The sequence below is a fragment of the Populus trichocarpa genome, chromosome 10 (genome assembly GCF_000002775.5).
Source record: "Populus trichocarpa isolate Nisqually-1 chromosome 10, P.trichocarpa_v4.1, whole genome shotgun sequence".
NCBI lineage: Eukaryota > Viridiplantae > Streptophyta > Magnoliopsida > Malpighiales > Salicaceae > Populus > Populus trichocarpa.
The window spans coordinates 16,551,597-16,570,546 of record NC_037294.2 but is presented as its reverse complement, the minus strand read 5'-3'; the positions used below and the strand labels follow the sequence as shown (position 1 = coordinate 16,570,546).

Genomic DNA, 18,950 nt, shown 5'->3' with positions numbered 1-18,950 from the left:
TTTTTTTAAATTAAAATCTGTGTAGTTAGAATTATAGGGAGAGTGAATTGTGAAGTCTTGAAGTTGAAAATGGAATTGCCAAATAAAATAGATGGACTCATAGATAGTAATATTGGCCCTTTAATTCTTGAGCTGTTTCCAATTGGGTGTTGGAGATATAACAGATATGAAAATTCAATATTCTACTTATCACCAATATATATATTTCCTTAAGAAGAGGGATATTACAAGCATAAATGGCATTGGAAAGTAGTGGTTGGGTTAATGGGTCCAGATATGACTTGATGATGCAACAGATAAGTAGTGCTACATAATCTTGAAGGGAGGAGCTCCACGGTATAAGCATAAGATTAAAATTAAATTGAAAAAAAAGGGGCTTTGAACAATTTTCATACGAGCAAAACAACTATAGCAAATAGCAATACGAGGACGAAAGGTGCAAAAGAGATGAGGAGGAGCAATTGGTTGAAGATTCTGACACTTCACTTGTATAAGCAAAGACACGGTAAGGCATATTGAGAGTTTGGATGCTTCTGTGGCTCTGCAGTCAGAGAGTTGCTGGTTGTTAATGTAGTATCTACTAAAATCCTCATTCCTTGGGATCCCCAAAAGTCGCAGTTGATCTTGACCGTCCAAATCCCACACCGAATGGTTCTCAATTGAGTGCACCTGCTGCCTATCTTTTCTTCCCTTTTCAATATTTTGCTTCCATGCATGGAATTCTCCTCCAACTTCAACACTAAAACAAATAAGAGATACTTTGGAGAGAGAAAAGAGAAAGAGTCATGGTTGTGTTGTGCTTTGATTGTTCTTTCGCATAGAGAAAGCCTGTTCATCGCCCATCATTTTGTACCCATATTTCTTCCTTTTCTTCTTAAAAATAGCTCTGGTTTTCGTTTCGCAGTAAAACACCCCCATTAAATTCCTTAGGGAGGCTCTAATGTGTGTACTTGAGAAATGGGATTTGGATGGCCTTTTCTTTAGGTGGGTCTGATCTTTGCACTTTAACAAACTGTCACATCTCTCCACTCCTTTTTATTCCCTTGATCAATCAACGGTACCAAAGCAGCAAATTTCGTGATCTGTTTTACCTGCTACTTGATCTGGATTTGACCCTGTCCTGTTCTCTTCATTCACCGGATGGGCGCCTTTCTTTGGTTAAATGCAGCTCGTTTTTGAAGATTGAGGTAACATTGATTTTGTTATTCTTGGTGTGTTAATTTGATTAGATCAATCCATGGAAGCAAATCAAAAGAACAACTTTGTTTGCAAGTTTTGCAACAAAAGATATCCATGTGGCAAGTCGTTGGGTGGTCATATTAGGATCCATTTGAATGCTAATGGAACTTCTTCAACTGATGAAGAAGCTAAGGTTCAGGTAAGCAAGACCGAAAGCAACAGCAAGCAAATCTCTGTGCCTGAAGCTGTTGGCCAGTCTGGTTATGTTCTCAGAGAGAATCCCAAGAAAAAGAGCAGGTTTGTGGCGGATTCAAGCAATACTACTTCACTGCCAGAAAAGGTTTGTAAAGAATGTGGTAAAGGGTTTCAATCACTGAAAGCACTGTGTGGTCACATGGCTTGTCATTCTAAGAACTACTTTCAAGACCAGTCGGGGACTACTGAGAAGTTGAAAGAAATAGTTTCGGACAACCAGTCAGATAGTGAGACAACTGATCCAAGAAAGCCAAGGAGATCCAAACGAATGAGGTACAAGACTATTGATGTTTTCACTACTTCGTTATCTTCTACTTCTGACATAGAGCAAGAACAAGAGGAAGTGGCTAAGTGTTTGATGATGTTGTCCAAGGACTCTGGCTTTAAAGGTTGTTTTAGTTCTCTTGCAGATTCTTCAGATAACAATTCTGTGGTTTTAGAGGGTAAATCATCATCTACGAAAACGAGGATTAATGTAAATAATGCTGTTAATTTTGTGTCTAGCGGTATCGAGTCGTTGGAGGTGAAGAAATCAATGCAGAGGGGGGTAATTTCTACTGAAAATGATCAGTCTGAGAATTCTGATTCCGGGTATTTTAGGAAGGGTCCCAAGAAGGTTGAATCGGATGTTTCTGTTCATGGGTTTGCTAGGAATGATGAAATCAAGAAGTATAAAGTGGAATTTGGTTCTAGTTATGACGATGCTATTGATGCTGAATCAGGGAAAAGATTAAGCAGGTTTAGGCGTGTTAGAACTCAATTAGGGAAGGATTTCATTGAGGAAGATGTATATGATCAAGCTGACAGGGCTTCGATGGATTCACAAAAGAGATGCAAGAATGAGTCATATGAATTTCTTAGCAGCAGGAGGGGCAAATGTGTTCCTCTTGGGGGACGCAGAGCCAGCCATAACAAGACTAATGGCTGCAGTGATTCAATATATGAGAGCGGCGAGAACAGTGTAGATACTGACTATGTCCCCAATCCAATTCCTAATAGTAGTAGGATGATTCAATCTAGAAGTGGAAAAACTCCAATTGAGCAGAATTCTTCTGGCAATGCAGAGAAAAATTTGGGGTTGAAAAAAGGAAAACTACACGAATGTCCTTTCTGTCCCAAGGTTTTCCGATCAGGTCAAGCTTTGGGCGGCCATAAGAGGTCCCATTTTGCCGGGGCGGCCAGGGATAGAACTGTGGTAATTAAGCAAGATGTGCCTGAGATATCGATGCGTGGGCTAATTGATCTTAATCTTCCTGTTTCTGTGGAGGAAGAGGCAGGTGGGTTTGGGCCGTGGTAATTCATGAATTTCTGCAAGTCAGTCAGTCGGATCTCCAAACGAGAACTTTTTGCTCCTGTTTTTTGATGAAGATGCTAGTGACTGCTTGAGTGTACAGACAAGGTGAATGCTTTTGGTTCCTTTGCTTCTGATTCAAGGATGTCTTGCTATGGTAGCTATTCCATTGGTTGTTTATGCAGATGTAAGAAGCAGTTGTTTGTTACTGTTATTATTATTATCGCTACTGTTCTTTTGATATCTTTATTGTTTATCCTACCAATATGTATCCTTCCAAATTTTAAATTCACTAGCCCTTTTGTTTTTTTAAACTCGGTGTGTGTATATATATATATATATATATATATAGAGAGAGAGAGAGAGAGAGAGAGTACTTGAATTCTATGGAAATTGTATGGGTATATCGGAGAGTAAAACCGATCGCCAACTGAGTATCCCTTTTTTTTTAATTTAATAATGTTCAAGTCTTGGATTTTATGCATTGATTGAAATGTTGATCCAGAAGAATCACGGACCACCTGCTTTGCTTTATGAAGAGGGGAGACACTAAAATAAAAGGTGTCATTTTATAGGCTGGAAGAGAAGTTTCCTCTTCAATTTACATGCTCAAGCACCGTGTTTTCACTTTAACGCCTACGGCTACATGTTTATTTTGTACAGCATTTATTTAAGCCAATCTGGGCACAGTGAAAAATTATCACGAAACATCACCAATGTCCAAGATTCGGATTGTTTTTGTCGAGCGCATGTTGATCTGATCATTGTGGCAGGTTGCCGATACTGATGGCTCCCCAAATTGCCGAGTTCAGCACCAACTAGTTTTATACTTCACATCTCTCGAGATTATGAATCAAATGTGGTCTCTACACAAACTCCCTCTCTCTTGTTAATGGCTTCGAAGGATAAGCGGTCAGAGAAGTTGAAAAACAAAACTAGAAATAATAAACCCACGAACAAGCATTGGAGCATGTCTCTCTGGGGCCAACCATGATCATGAGTCAGCCACACCCTGGCAAAAAAATTCTTAGCACTCGAGTCCTCTCCCGTGCCTTGTACGCAAAATGCGGCGTAGAAGAGGCTCCAGGGGCTGAATGGTAACGGTGTCGTTTTGTCGGTCAAGCATTATTTACGGTGCATGTAATTTTTAGTAATTTGCTGTTTCACTTATGAGGCCCCTCCTCCACTAACACATTGAAAATGGGAATATATGAAGTGGTTGGACTCCTGCTCTTGCTTTTGAAGATTGATTTTTGTGGAATCATGAAGAATCGAAGTTGATTCTTTCTTTCTTTCTTTTCTTAGTTGTTGAAGATAAAATTCTGGTTTGGTTGAATGCTATATATCCCATCCACCTTATTTGTTTCTTTCTCCCTCCCTTGGCATTATTAACATATACTAGGAGTTTCTACCCAAAAAACAGATATTTAAATTGTTTGTTTTTCATTGGAGCAATAAAGATTCAGCGAAAAACTGGTCTTCTTTTCACTTTGATCTTTACATTTGTGAAGATTTTATTATTATTATTTTAAACTTGCTATTTTTTTCTTCAATCTAATCTTCGAGATTAGATTTGTTGGGTATTGTACTTCATAACTTATTTTGATTTGTTTTCTACGAAGTTTTTCGGTCTTATGATTCAGGTTGCAAGATTTGCAGGTTAGCCATATTGACTCAGATCATTTTTTTAATTTCATCCTTGAGTATTGAGTTGATTGAGAATTGAACTTCATAATTGTTTTTTGATTTGCTTTATGTGAGATTATCATGGTTTCATGACTTGGCTCGCGAGTTTTGAAGGTTAGTCATGTTGTCTTAGGTATTTTTTGTTTTTTTTAATTGAATATATATTTTATTTTAATATTGGGTTAATTGATAATTTAACTATAATTTTTTTATTTGCTTTATATGAAGTTATCTCGGTCTATTGACCCAAGCTGACTTGGATCATTTTTTTATATTTGGTTTTATTTTTTTATTTCAATGTAATCCTTCAATATTTGGTTAATTGAGAATATGACTTTTTTTTATGGGATTATCACGGTCTTATAATCTGGGTCACGGGTTAGGTCGGTTGACTCGGGGGTTTTTTTGTCCTTTTTTAGTTGATTTTTCTTTTTAATTTCATCCTTCAATATTAGGTTTATTGAGAATTAAACTTTATAATTTATTTCAGTTTGTAATCTATGAGATTATTTTGGTCTTATAATCTGGTTCACAGGTTTGGTGGTTGACTCGAGTGGTTTTTTGTTTCTTTTTTTAATTAATTTTTTAAATTTTATACTTCAACATTAGATTAATTAGAAATTGAACTTTATAATTTGTTTTAACTTACTTTCTATGAGTTATCCCGATCTCGTAACCCATGTTTGGCAGGTTAAACCGGGTTGACTCTGCTCATATTTTTAGTTGAATTTTGTCTCAATTACATCCTTTAACATTCATTTGATTGAGATTTGAGTTTAATAATGATCTGGATAGCAAATTTGATAAGTTGGTCCGAGTTGATCTAATGTATTATTGTTTTAATATTTTTTAAAAAATATTATCTTGATTTTTTTAAAATAAACTATATTTTTATCGGTTGTCCGAGTTGTATTTGAATTTACCAAATCAATCAAGTTACATCAGGTCAATCCTCTTATAGTTAATTTTTTTAAAAAAATATATTAACAACAATTAAATATTTTTTTATATTAAAAAAATTAATACAACCCGCATCACAAGGTACAAAAATAATCTAGTTTTATCGATATACATTTCCATATTCTGTGCTAGAGTTGTTGTCAGTTGTTTTAGATTGAAACTTCTACATTTTTCGTCCGGTATATAATAAGCTAAGGAATCAAATAAAGGGAAAAAATGTTGCTTAGAGTATTGAACATGATGTTCCTCCGTTTTATAATTGTAATTGTAATTGTTTATAATTCTAATGAAAACAATTGAGCAAGTTAATGCATCACGGTTTTCTTTAGAATAAATTATTAGCAATTTAACAACTGTCCCTGCTAGTATTTGTTTTCTTAAATTCTACTAGTGCGAGAGGACCACTTTGTTAAAAAGAATCATTTTAGGAAGAAAAAAAAATCAACTTAAACATCTATGTCAGTTAAAAATCATTTGGGGTTCGTGATTCCTTGTTTGAAACCCTTCAAACCCACCTTGATATAATATCTAGGCCAATCCATTTAAGTTGTTCCAGATAAATTATTTGTTTTAAACGAAATTCTTCCATTATCCAAAACTAAAGTACTAAACAATGCAGACCTATGGACATAGTCCATGCATTTTCTCATGCCTAGTCCTGCCATGAACTGATCAAACATGTTAATTTAGGAGTGATTATATATATATATATATATATGACCAGGAAGAGAGAACTCCTGAGAAAACAAAGAAACTAAAAGGAAGGAATAAATCTGGATGCTTCAGCATTTTGCCAAGCAAGCCAGTATTTGTCTGGTATATGGCTTTGAAGCATTAGAGATCCAGTTGATCATTTTATGCTTGTTCATGTTCATCCTTGTACACTGAGTAATAGGTGGGATGGTGCTGTAAATGTTCAAGAAAGGTCGAACCTGTTCCAGTAGCCGACTCACATCTCCCCACCCTGAACTCTCGTAAGAACAACATTGCTAAATATTGTAACAATTAAGAGAAGTCGAATAACGATTAATATGATAGTTGATATGAGTGCAAATGAATTAGCTAATGGGTTTGGCCGTAAGAGAAAACTTGTTGAATATATAATCTATTTTGCACTAGATTATTGTATAGAACTGCAGATTTATCATTATTCCACGGCTTCTTGGGTTTTACCATATGCTGCTAAACCAGAAGCCTGATGCGGGGTTGCTTATACTTTTTCATCCATGTCTTTCCTCATGGCACCTATCAACATTGCTTACCATTTCATGTCTAGCTTTATATGTCAAATCAAATATGTTTAGCTTTATATCTATTCTTTCCGAGTTTTAAGATATGCGATTCTTCTTGTCTCTGCCATTTCATGTCCATGCCCTTCTGTCAGGTAGTTCTGCTTTTCGGTAGAGGTAGAAAAGAGGATAGGAAGAGAGAGCAAGTGTCCAAAAATACCTAGCCTGGTTTCAAAAGTGAAAAGCTCAAGACAGAATTGTTCTGTTTCCTTGTGGTTCAGTATTTTTAATAACTTAAGATACTTTTTTTGGATCTATCATGTGATAGACTAACGTTATGCCCATTTATTCCTTATGAATATGCTGTTCAAAAAAAAAAAAAAAAAACCTAGCCTAGTAGATGATTGTGATAATGCTTAAAACTAGTGAAATTTAGTGTTGCTTGCAATTCGAGTACTGTTAATTCTCAAGGTGAATTTTCAATATCAATTACGAGGTTGATTGAATTTGCGTTTTTTAAAAATTTTAAATTTTTTAATTTGAAATTAAATTTTTATATTTTTAGATTGTTTTAATGTGTTAATATAAAAAATAATTTTAAAAAAAAATACTATTTTGATACATTTTTTAGCAAGAAACACTTTAGAAAACAACCACTATCACATTTTCAAATACTTTCTAAAACATATAAAGTCAAAAATAGTTATATTTTTAGATTGTTTTACTAGAAAATAATGCTTTATCACTACATGCCATTGGATTCTCAACCCCAACATAAGGGTTAAAACACTTCTTTTTTTTATAATATTTGATTATTAAACCTTTTTTTAATTTTAATTAGGTGATTTGGATAATTTTTTAAATAAATTTATATATTAATTAAAATTAAATTTTTTTGTCTATAATTTTAAGGGTATACTCGCAGGATGCATTATAGTTGTTCGAGATTTTGATGGTCTTCCAACCTGATTGAAAAGATACTGTGGGCTGGGCTTAGTGGGAGTGTTAGACCTGGTCTGGTGTAGACACGTACATCACTCGAAAAAGCCATAAACTAATGGGTCAATTACAACCCTGTCTAAACCACGCGTGCGTTTTTTTTTTTTTTTTTTTGTCTTCTTTACACGGCGCTGCGTCGAAGCTTCGCTTCCTTTTCCCTCTCCCCTGCTTCGCTTCCGCTTCCGCTCAAGGTAACTTTAAGTAATCGTGTTAAAATATATTTTACTTAACTTCAGAGATTGTTATTTTTCATTTAATTTTTGGTAATATATTTGGTTACTTTGTATCTCTCTCACACCTCTCATTTTTATTCTCCTAAATTAATAAATTAATTATATGCAATGATAGAAGAACATGTTGAACTTTTTTAAAAAAAGTTTTAAATTTTTTAGTGATGTTTATGTTGGTGTCGAGCTGTCTTCGTGTTTGTTGATGTATTGCTACGAGTGTGATTTTTCATTTAATGACCTGTGAATTTGTCTCGTAGTTGCTGATAATGGCTCGGTTATTTGATGGGTTTCTTCGCGTGTCTTATGTTTTTGATAGATTTCTTGGTAGCCTGGTGCTTTTGCCCATTTGGGTTTTAGCTTGTGCAACAAATTCTGGTATTAGTTTTTTATTAGAAATAATAAAACTGATTTATCAAGGTAAAATAATCTCCTTTCCTTCTGCAACAACTCATTCCCTATGATTCTATATGATCACCTCCACAGTTGTGGAACAGTGAACTCCTTACATAATATAAAATTGATAGCGCTTTAAAATTCTTGGAAGGATGTGATATGAACTGGGTTATTGCTTTGAATAGATTTATTGTTTTTCCTCCCTCTCAGTTGATTTGAAAGTGTGCTTGGAGTGGAAAGAGAGTTTTTGATAATTGGTTATTGCAGGACAAAATTAGCATCATTGAAACATATAGAAAGATTCCTGTTTTCTTTTGTTCTGTAAGCTTTACAGTGTGAAACAAATAAAAACATACCTCCTTTTTATGTGTCTTTTACAGTGTTGTCATCATCACTTCTATTGTTCTTGTATTCCTCTGCTTCAATGTTCTCTATACCAAAAGTTTCAACTGGCATTGACAATAAATATATTAATGATTGACATGTGCTGTTATTCTTTAATTTGTAGTTGAGGGTGATTATTCAACCATCTGTGTGGAATCTATTTCTTTATTTCAAATCTATTCTGGGCATATTGCATGCTTTTGTAAATGCAATTGAAAGGAGATATAGAGTAGACAATCAAGAAACTTAGATGCACAAGTAAAGGTGAAGGAATCATTGTTGATGCAATTTCCTTGTATTTCAGGCAGTAAACAGTTATTTTGGAAGGTGTTCAAGATTTCCTCCAAATGGCTTTGGTTGTAATTTGCGGCCAGCCATGCAGTGGGAAGTCCACAGTTGCACTTTGCCTATCTGTAGCTCTCAAGGAATCAGAATCTAGCTCAACCATTCGAATCATTGATGAAGCTTCTTTTCATCTTGATCGTAATCAAAGTTATGCCAATATGACTGCAGAGAAGAATTTAAGAGGAGTGCTCCGGTCTGAGGTTGATAGATCTGTGTCGAGAGACAATATAATTATAGTGGATTCTTTGAACAGTATCAAGGGTTATAGGTATGAGCTATGGTGCTTGGCTCGTGCTGCAGGAATAAGATACTGTGTGCTGTTCTGTGATGCTGAAGAAACTCAGTGTAAAAAATGGAATGAACAGCGTAGGGAGAAGTGTGAAGCCACGTATGATGATACTATCTGTTTGAGAAGCCAGATAGAAGAAGTCGCTGGGATTCTCCTCTGTTTGAATTATGTCCATGTAAAGATGGTATTCTGAAATCTTCTGCTGCCATCGTGGATGCCGTTTCATACTTGACAAAAAAAAGTTGATTAAAAAACTCGGGATGTTAAAATTTTACAGCCAACAATTGCTACACAGAGTGCACGATTTTCAGAGGCAAATTCTCTATAAGAGCTTGACAGGGCAACGCAAGAGGTTATCGATGTCGTTGTAGAAGCACAATCCCAGTCAATTGGGGGGCCTCTAAATGGAATTTCACTTAGCCAGGAATTACCAATTCTTAATATGTCAAGGTCAGTCGGGCTACCAGAGCTGCGGAGACTGCGTCGGACTTTCATTAAGCTGACAGGTCAGACAAGCTTAAGTGGACCGCCCCCACTGTCAGATGCAGAGAGTGCAAAACGGATGTTTGTCGATTACTTGAACAGGGAATTGGGAACTGCTTGAAGAAGGAATATGGGGATTTTCTTATACCGTTAATCTGCTACTGGGAGTGGCTTTCTGGTTCAAGTGAAGCCTTGTGAATTATGTTTTCTGTTAGTGTTGGCTGTTTAAGTTTCTGTATCAACAAACGTGGACAAATAGTCCCACTGTACAGGATTTGTCGCTGAATGTATTGCCTTTTTTTCTGTGTATCATTGAAATCCGAGCAATATTTTGTTAACGGGGACAGCAATGTACCATTGGGTCTGCTATTTTCCTTTTTAACTTTTTTCTCGTGAGACATTTTGAGCTGTAGTATTGTTGGATCAAGAAAGTCTCTCAAGTTCTCAACCAGATGGTCCCTGATGAATCTTATCGTAAGGTGCAGGGTTGTATTCCTGTCTTAGGTAAGTCTCCTATAAAAAAGAAAACAAAAATAAAAACAAATCATGAACCAAACTCCATGTTTTTCCACACTCGAACCACCCTAAGTAACTAGCTCTTTCGGTTTAGAATAGTGCTCCATAAATAAATAAATAAATATCTCAATGGGAGTCATGGGGTCCAGCTACCCTCTTATTGGTATGGTTGGGTGATTTAACAACAAATATTCACCTTGCATTTATTGTTGAATAAGCTTGAGTAATCAAAAATGGCAATTTCCCAAGGATGCCTGGCGTGAGATCGCCCCTCCTGGTTGGACGAGGGTTTTTATCAGCTTTCATTTGGGTCAAATGGATCTGGAAAAAATCGAGTCTGGTGGACGGTTACGGGTTCACCCGGCCCATTATTTTAAAATCTTTTTATTTTTTTCATATATGTAATTATTACAAATTCTATATGATAATTGAATGATCTAATTTTTTTTTGCTTCATAGATAGAGTTAATTTTATAGGTAATAGACTTTTTTATTCTAGAAAAAAATAAAAATATATACTTTAATGTTTGTGCATGCAAAAAATATTACAAATTTCTTTTTCTATCATATTTTATATGATTAGTGTGTACCGAAATTGAATTGATTTGTTTACGTAGTTATCAGCGTGCATGCAAAGTAAATGACTTTTTTTTTTCTGGACAGCCAATACGTCATACCGTATTTTAAGGAGAAAAAATACAAAAAAACTTTTGGAGTTTAGGATTCCACCGTGGATAAAGATACAAACAATTGGATTGGAGCAATATTTTAATGTTTTTACCCTTTCGTCACAAATTATTAAATCTTGTATGGGAATATAATGGCCTTTTTTTTTATTTTTAGTGTTGAAAAGGTCATTTGTGAATTTGACAGAGACAAGAAGGTTTTTATATGTTTTTTAAACATTCAAATTATTTAATTATCCTTTGAAAAAAAAATCAAGCCTTGAACTAGAGGCCTTATCATCTTTTTTTTTTTAAAAAAAAAACAATAAGATAATTTATTTAACCTTGAAAAAAAGAATTTATAAACTTAGGTCAAGAGCCTTTGCATCTTTTCACGTTCGTTTTTTTTTAATAATCAAATTAGTTGAGAGATTGTTTGATAATTAAATTAATATATATTATTCAAAAATTGACCCTGCACGCGCCAACATGCAAGTTGTCTCCATGCTCTTTACGTGTCACATAAAAGATCGTGCGGTGGTCTAATAATAGCTTTCAGGATAGCGTTTAAATCATCTTGGCTTTCTTTTTGTCTCGGTATAGCACATGTTCCAAACGGATCTTGGATTTTGCGCATGCAACCCCTTTTTTCTTTTTTTATCCTTGATTTTCGTGTTGACTTTGCAGAATTTAAAAGCATCCTTTTAATTTGTTATTACTTCACATACAATTTGTTATTTTTAGATCTATTTGTTTTATTTGAAATAATTTATGAAATTTTTTTTTTTTAATTTCACCCATTTGATTTTCTTACATTTCAAATTTGGACCACACTATTTTAATTGATATTTGTTTTACATAATATGAGTTTTTAAAAGTTTTGTTTTTGAAATTTCATCATCCTCGAGTTTTTTTTTCATATCAATTTGATCCTCACTATTTTAATTGTTTTTTTTTAATCTCACACTTCAAAATTAAATTTGTTGGAAAGTAAGTTTCTTTTGAGTTCGGGTCTAGGATTTCACGAGAAGCAAATTTAAGAGATTAACCTAGGTTTGGAAAATTTGCTCAGGTTTGCTTGTTTTTTTTTCTTTTTTTATAAGCTAATGTTTTTCATTTTTATCCTTAAATTTACTCATTTTTTTTATTTAATTTGATTTTTTATGATGTTATTTGTTTTTTATTTTTTATAGGATTTTTCAATAATTTTGATAATGATCCGATTATTTAAGGTTTTTTTATTTTTCATCTGTTAAAGTTAGCATTTTATATAATTTTTATTTTTTAATTAAATTAAATGATTAAATATAAGTATGGGATGTTAATCTTATGATATTTTACTTAGTTTACTCTATAATCATTGCTTCGAAACATACACAACCTTTCTTGGTATTGTCATGGCTCCTTCTGCAATGATAATGATGTTAGTATTATTTTGATAAAAAAAAATTTAGTAGTTGAATAATGATCACGATAAAGCAACGATAAATATTGACTTTTTGTTTTTTTTATCTCTCGGAGTTATTTACTATGTATTTTTTTAAAATCATATTACTACTCCGCTCATGTTAGGTTACCAAACCAACCAGCCTAATTATTACAAATAGAACAGTTTAAGGGTCGGGTGACGTAGGGGCATGTTTGGCTGTCGAGAAGAAACATACATAGTTTTTAATTAACAAAAATACATGCGATCTGATATGCTTGGACCGACGCAAAGGAAAGCAACACTTGATCTGTACCCTCACCATTAAATAATAATAATAAAAAAATACATATCGTGATATGTTTTGATTGGTTCAAAAGAAAGCAACTTCACATTTGTACTTAACCTTAAATTCCAAGTATGAAACGGTTGTTTTTAGTTGTTAGCATCCACCAGATTTAGGTATATTATTATTATTATACACGCCGAAAACAACGGTGTAATCAACTGCCAATTTAACAGCCGTGTTACTACCTGTCACTCCAGCACATCCTCTGTAACCATAATTCATTTAATTCCAAAAACAGTAAAAAAAAAAAGAAAAAGCAAAAACTTGGAAATGTTATTTCAATCTAATGTTGTTATTATTTTTTTAAAGGAAAGAAATGTTTCAGGTATTTACTATTTATCCTTTCTACTTTCTAGTAAAGATATGGGGGAAATTTGGATCTGATCACTTATAATTAATTAACTGATCATCATCACAAGATTGACAGACACACATCCATACCAGCAATAACCCATGAAACTGGACTCTCTCTCCCTCCCTCCATAAGACCTTTCTCTTTCTCTCATTTTCGCATTCGAGAGTCACGACTCTCTCCAACGAAACAAAAACGGTAATTCATTTCGTCCTTGAAAAACCCCCCATGGCTTTCCATTTTTATTTTTTGTTCTCGTTCCATTTATGAATCAAATGCGTGTTTCATTGTTCTTTTTTTCTTTTCTTGTAAATGATCATTTTGTTAGTCGTTTTTTTCTTCTGGATCTGATCTGCATGTGATTCTTCTTCTTTTTTTTCAATTATTTCTTTTTCGAGATCTGAGTGTGAATGATGGAAATTAATTTCCTCTCAGAGAAATAATTCTAGTAGAAACTAGAAAGTTTCCGAAAAAAGAGAATTCAGAATCCTAGGAAATTTTTTCTTTTTCTTTTTCTTTTTCTATCTTCTTCTTTCCAAATCCAATTCATTACAAGATTATCATTTTTCTGTTCGATAAAAATGGCAAAACAGTCCGTTAGGGATTCAAAACGATGTGATACTGATGCTATGTTTTGTTTGTTGCTGTTTTGACTCTTGTAGCAGGTTGATCTTGACTGATTAGTTTCTTGAGACTGTTTTTTTATTGAGAAGGAAGATATTGGTTGTCTTTGAAATTCAAGGTCGTCATCGAGAGCTTACATTCCTTCCAAATAGTTCAATTTTGTGGATTTGTTATTCTCAACCCGGAATTGAAATCCGGGTGTCCCAATCACACTGGTTTTTCTGTCTTTTGGATGATGTGAATTTGACTTCGCTGTGGAAGATCTGTGTTTGTTGGTAGGGAAGTGTAAAGGATCTTGTATTCAATGCTTGTTGGAGTTGTGCGGATTCATGGTAACATACATAGAAGCTTGTGTGCTACGATAGTTTTTGGTTTCTGCAGCTCTTGGAGATTTAGATTTAAGTTGGATATTTAGTGGATTTTGAAGTTCATTTTCTTAATAATTTGGACATGAGAAGCCCCTGGTTCAATAAACCATTTGCTATTCTTGGCCCCAGACCGCCAATTAGTTGTTTGCTGCTGTGCTTTGTTTGTGTGCTTGGACTAATCGCTATCTTGGGTTCTACTTCTTCGAGTGTGTTTGATTCTGTGACTCCCATTCCATTGCCTGATGTTTATTCCAGTTATAGAAGGTTAAAGGAACAAGCGGCGGTTGACTATTTGGAGCTTAGAACAATCTCACTAGGAGCTGGTCGGCAAACAGAGTTGGAACTCTGTGGCAGAGAAAAAGAAAATTACGTGCCTTGTTACAATGTTTCAGCAAATTTGTTCGCTGGGTTTAAAGATGGGGAGGAGTTTGATCGGCATTGTGAAATTTCAAGACAAAGGGAACGGTGTTTGGTTCGTCCTCCAAAGGACTATAAGATCCCCTTAAGGTGGCCTGCTGGTAGGGATGCAATCTGGAGCGCAAATGTTAAGATAACCAAAGACCAGTTTCTTTCTTCCGGGAGCTTGACCAAAAGGTATTTTTTGACTGATCCTAATTGGTATTCTGGTCCATATTAGAATGGTCATTACAAGTTATGATTGTATTCCTGTTTCTGAGTACTTTTATTTTTTCTTGATATATTTACTACAGGTTGATGTTAGTGGAAGAGAATCAATTTGCCTTTCACTCTGAGGATGGGTTGGTCTTTGATGGTCTCAAAGACTATTCTCGCCAGGTTGCAGAGATGATAGGGTTAGGAAGTGATTCTGAATTCCTTCAAGCTGGTGTAAGTGTTTTTGGCATTACTGTTACCTTTTGGGTGCAAATTGGATTTCAAAAACACAAGCATTTGTAGAATAGAGTGCTTTATTGTTTGATATAATATTGTATTGATGTTCATGACCTTAATGTCAAAGATGCCCTTTTGTTTTCCCTTTTCTCATCTGCTGTTTATATATATCTCTTTAACGTATTGTGTTCATTACAGGTGCAAAGTGTGCTAGATATTGGTTGTGGATTTGGTATCTTTGGAGCTCATTTAGTATCATTGAAACTAATGCCTATTTGTATTGCGGCATATGAGGCAACTGGAAGCCAAGTTCAACTGGCCCTTGAAAGAGGTCTTCCAGCGATGATTGGCAATTTTATTTCACGACAACTTCCATATCCACCATTGTCATTTGACATGGTTCATTGTGCTCAATGTGGTATTGTTTGGGATGAAAAAGGTACTCGGTTAGCTTCTAGATAAGGAATGTTTTCTGCTGATTACTTGATGGCTTTACTCTGGGTGCTGCTGGCTATAGCTTTATAGTTACCATCTTGCCCCCTGCTGATTTATTGACATATATTTCTGTTGCTGCTATATTTTACTCTTATTTTTCTTTTTCAAAATGTCAGTTCTCCTATACAACCATGGATTTTGGATAGCTTATCTAAAGTTGGCAATGTCAACCAGCTGCTGTAAATCTATTGAGTTTTCCCTTCCTCTCTAAAAATTACATTTATAAACTATGTCCTCATCATGAGGGAAAGACTATTTGAAAATCTAGGCGTATTGTTATAATAAAGAAGCTGATACTTATAGATTGTGTCAAATCAACATATTATGGTTATTTCTTAGTTCTGGAAGGTACATGAATGATGAAGAGATAGGTGCAATAAAATAATTCATGTTCTGGTTGATTGTATTGCTGAATTTAGAGCCCTAAAGATCAAAAGTACCGGGGAAGGTTTCTTTGTAATGTCACTCTTGATTCCATACTGACATAGTATTTGGAGAACTTGAAGGGACTGTATTTTTTCAAATTTGCTCTCTTTACTTTCTAACAGTGACTCAATAAAACAGATGGCATGCTCCTTATTGAAGTGGATCGAGTTCTTAAGCCTGGAGGTTACTTTGTTTTAACTTCACCAGCAAGCAATCCACATGGAAGTTCATCGAATACAAAGAAGAGAAGCACTCTGACACCAACAGAAGAATTTAGTGAAAATATCTGTTGGAATCTTATAGCTCAGCAGGATGAGACTTTCATCTGGCAGAAAACTGTGGATGTTCATTGCTATAAATCTCGGTGAGGATGTTAACAATACCACACCAGTATCCCCAAAATTAATTTTTATTCCCTTGCATATGTTGAATGGTTGTGACTTCTGAACTTGTATTGTACAGCTTCTGAAACATGGCCTTGCCTTTCAATTTTTATGGCTTACTTGAATTATCAAGCTTCTGTGTTTTTCGCTCTCTTCTCCGACTTAGAATTTTTCTGGAAAAACAATAATAGTTCTTTTACCTTTTGGTCTTTCCTGCAGCAAGCATGGTGCTCTACCACTTTGCAATGATGTTCACAATACTCCATATTATCAACCCCTCATGTCATGTATAAGCGGGACCACCAGCAATCGCTGGATTCCCATCCAGAACAGGTCCTCTGGTCCCCATTTGAGCTCAGCAGAGCTTGTAGGTCATGGAAAGTATTGTTTCAACACATTTTACTTTCTTGCCCTTTTCTTTTGTTATATTCTTACTTTGTCCCTTTAAAACTTTTTTTTTATTTCAAATTTATCACATTATATGGCCGTTCTAGTTTATTGATCCATTATTATCCTTGCAGGAGTTCAGCCAGAAGATTTCTTTGAAGACTCTCAGGTTTGGAGATCAGCTCTCAGAAACTACTGGTCCCTGCTTTCACCTATAATTTTCTCCGACCATCCTAAGAGGCCAGGTGATGAAGATCCAACACCTCCATATAACATGGTACGCAATGTTATGGACATGAATGCACAATACGGAGGTTTAAATGCTGCAATGCTGGAGGAAAAGAAATTAGTTTGGGTGATGAATGTTGTGCCTGTCAGGGCTCCTAATACACTTCCTCTCATACTTGATCGTGGTTTTGCTGGTGTCATGCATGACTGGTATGTTAGTTTCATTTAAGACACATGCTGTTGTATAATTCTAGTTTCTAAGTTTCTTTCACCTTAAATCATTTAAAACTTTATTGTCTTGCTTATTCTTGATATTTTGAAAAACGCCTTGATAACTAAAGAGGTTGCATGACCTGTCTTCTTTTTTAAACTCTTTTGAGGAGGAACTTTGGTGAATCAATTTTTTTCCCCTAAAATGCTCTAGGTTTTGTAAATGCAGTATAATTTTTGCCTGTTAACTTGTATTGAGCAACATCCTCTTGAAAACTTCTGAAAATCAAGATACCCTGCAAGAAGAATTGTGAAATCTTTTACCCATGCTGCAGATGCATTTATCATGACTCTGATGGTGCTATAAAATTTCATGCAGCTTCTTTGCAAAAAGCATGGACATCAACTTTACTAATAAAGTTTACATTTTCAATCTGAGCTGAAAGATCTGAAGCTGTTGGCAGCAAATCATTTTTTCTGCTTTGGATTGCACAGCATATCTTATCAATTTTTCCGGTCATATCTTATCAATTTTTCCATGACAACATGTTAAGGAATATGCTATCTTATTTCAATTTAAGAACAAAGGGAACAACCTGTCTTCTTTTGCACAGGTGTGAGCCATTCCCCACTTACCCCCGAACATATGACATGCTTCATGCTAATGGGCTCCTCTCACATCTCAGTTCAGAGAGATGCGCCATGATGGATTTATTTTTAGAGATGGATCGAATTCTACGCCCTGAGGTACTTCTTACTTTACTCCTGGTATTTCTGAAACCCATTCCTTGAGATTTTTTGCAATGACCTATAAGATTGTTCACTTTCTGATTTTAAGTGGTGTATTAGCATTGCCTTGATTTTTTGTGGAGCATCTGGGCATTGCCTCATGTTCCTCTCCAGGAATTGTACTCTGAAAGTATGCAATACATGCTTTGATACTCGTGGTCTTTTTTAATGCTGTAAATCTTTTGAATGCGACATCAAACTAGAAATCTATCCTTGGGTGCAATTAAGCCCCATGTGTAGGTATATGATTAGTATGAGGAATAATAAGTACTTGATAATCTTGCTGGTCAAATCGAAGGAATGATTATATCTGCCAAACTTCATAATTAGCTACAATATCTCTCCCATTTTGCCTTTAATATGATATCCTGAACTCCCCTCACCCTTGCCCACCACCCTTGCCCTTTATGCTTAAAAAATAAAGGTAAAAAACAACAAGAAGAAATCCCATCCCATTTTAGAATGCATTGATGTTGTTCCTTGTTTCCTGTGGTGCTTGGCTGCTTTTCCTCATTTTCTAATTCTGTTTTCTGTCTTCCTTTGTTTTCTGTTTTTTTTTTCTGGTCTTATTGCAGGGATGGGTTATATTTTCTGATAAATTGGGAGCTATTGAGATGGCACGAGCACTTGCTATGCAGATACATTGGGAAGCAAGGGTGATTGACCTAGATAATGGCAGTGACCAGCGGCTACTTGTTTGCCAAAAACCATTTATGAAAAAATGAGTGATCTAGCAACAGAAGTCCCATCACCATGAAAGTGTACATGTTCTTGCTCTGGTAACTCATCTAATCTCTCTTGAAAATTGGACAAATAAAACTTTAGGCAGTAATGTTTTGTCTAATATGGTATACATTTCACCAATGGCCTTGTGGCTCGCTGGTACCCTTGCTTGCTAAACAAGAGGGGTGAGGATTTGAGTCCTAGCCCCACGGTGGGGCAAACAATTGAAGTTTGAGGTTCAGCTCAGTTTATGTCTGTGCTGGTTCTCACAAAAACAGAAGACCCTAAGCAGCTTGCTCATTATAAACTCCATAAACACTTGGTAACATGTACTTGTAAACAGAAGTTCCTTTTGGGTTGAGCTTGGCAGCCAACGCTTTGTAGGCGTGGTTACTGCTCAGTGGTAATCAGTGCTCACGATGATCGGTCCAATCACC

The 18,950-nt window shown here is 35.1% G+C and overlaps 2 protein-coding genes and 1 pseudogene across 5 annotated transcripts in view; all 3 read left to right on the top strand.

Annotated features, from left to right (window-relative positions):
• Positions 1 to 174: 174 nt before the first annotated feature.
• On the top strand, positions 175 to 3,039 carry LOC7468158 (zinc finger protein ZAT9). Its single transcript, XM_024609871.2, has one exon. It carries the CDS (start codon positions 1,238 to 1,240, stop codon positions 2,729 to 2,731), a length of 1,494 nt encoding a protein of 497 aa, XP_024465639.1. The 5' UTR covers positions 175 to 1,237; the 3' UTR covers positions 2,732 to 3,039.
• Positions 3,040 to 7,692: 4,653 nt separating this feature from the next.
• Positions 7,693 to 10,174, top strand: LOC18102633 (protein KTI12 homolog; annotated as a pseudogene).
• A 2,889-nt stretch (positions 10,175 to 13,063) lies between these two features.
• Positions 13,064 to 18,950, top strand: part of LOC7468156 (probable methyltransferase PMT5) — a 6,585-nt gene continuing 698 nt past the window's right edge. Inside the window, exons 1-9 of one of the 4 annotated variants that reach the window (XM_052456796.1) lie at positions 13,064 to 13,229; positions 13,694 to 14,617; positions 14,734 to 14,869; positions 15,071 to 15,311; positions 15,932 to 16,157; positions 16,396 to 16,555; positions 16,700 to 17,001; positions 17,616 to 17,748; positions 18,366 to 18,569. In XM_052456796.1, the coding sequence (XP_052312756.1) occupies positions 14,106 to 14,617; positions 14,734 to 14,869; positions 15,071 to 15,311; positions 15,932 to 16,157; positions 16,396 to 16,555; positions 16,700 to 17,001; positions 17,616 to 17,748; positions 18,366 to 18,515 (1,860 nt within the window). In that variant the 5' untranslated portion in view covers positions 13,064 to 13,229; positions 13,694 to 14,105 and the 3' untranslated portion in view covers positions 18,516 to 18,569. Of the gene's footprint in view, positions 13,230 to 13,693; positions 14,618 to 14,733; positions 14,870 to 15,070; positions 15,312 to 15,931; positions 16,158 to 16,395; positions 16,558 to 16,697; positions 17,002 to 17,380; positions 17,749 to 18,365; positions 18,570 to 18,950 lie in introns of those variants that run through there. The other 3 variants (XM_052456797.1, XM_052456798.1, XM_024610833.2) reach the window with 3 other exon arrangements.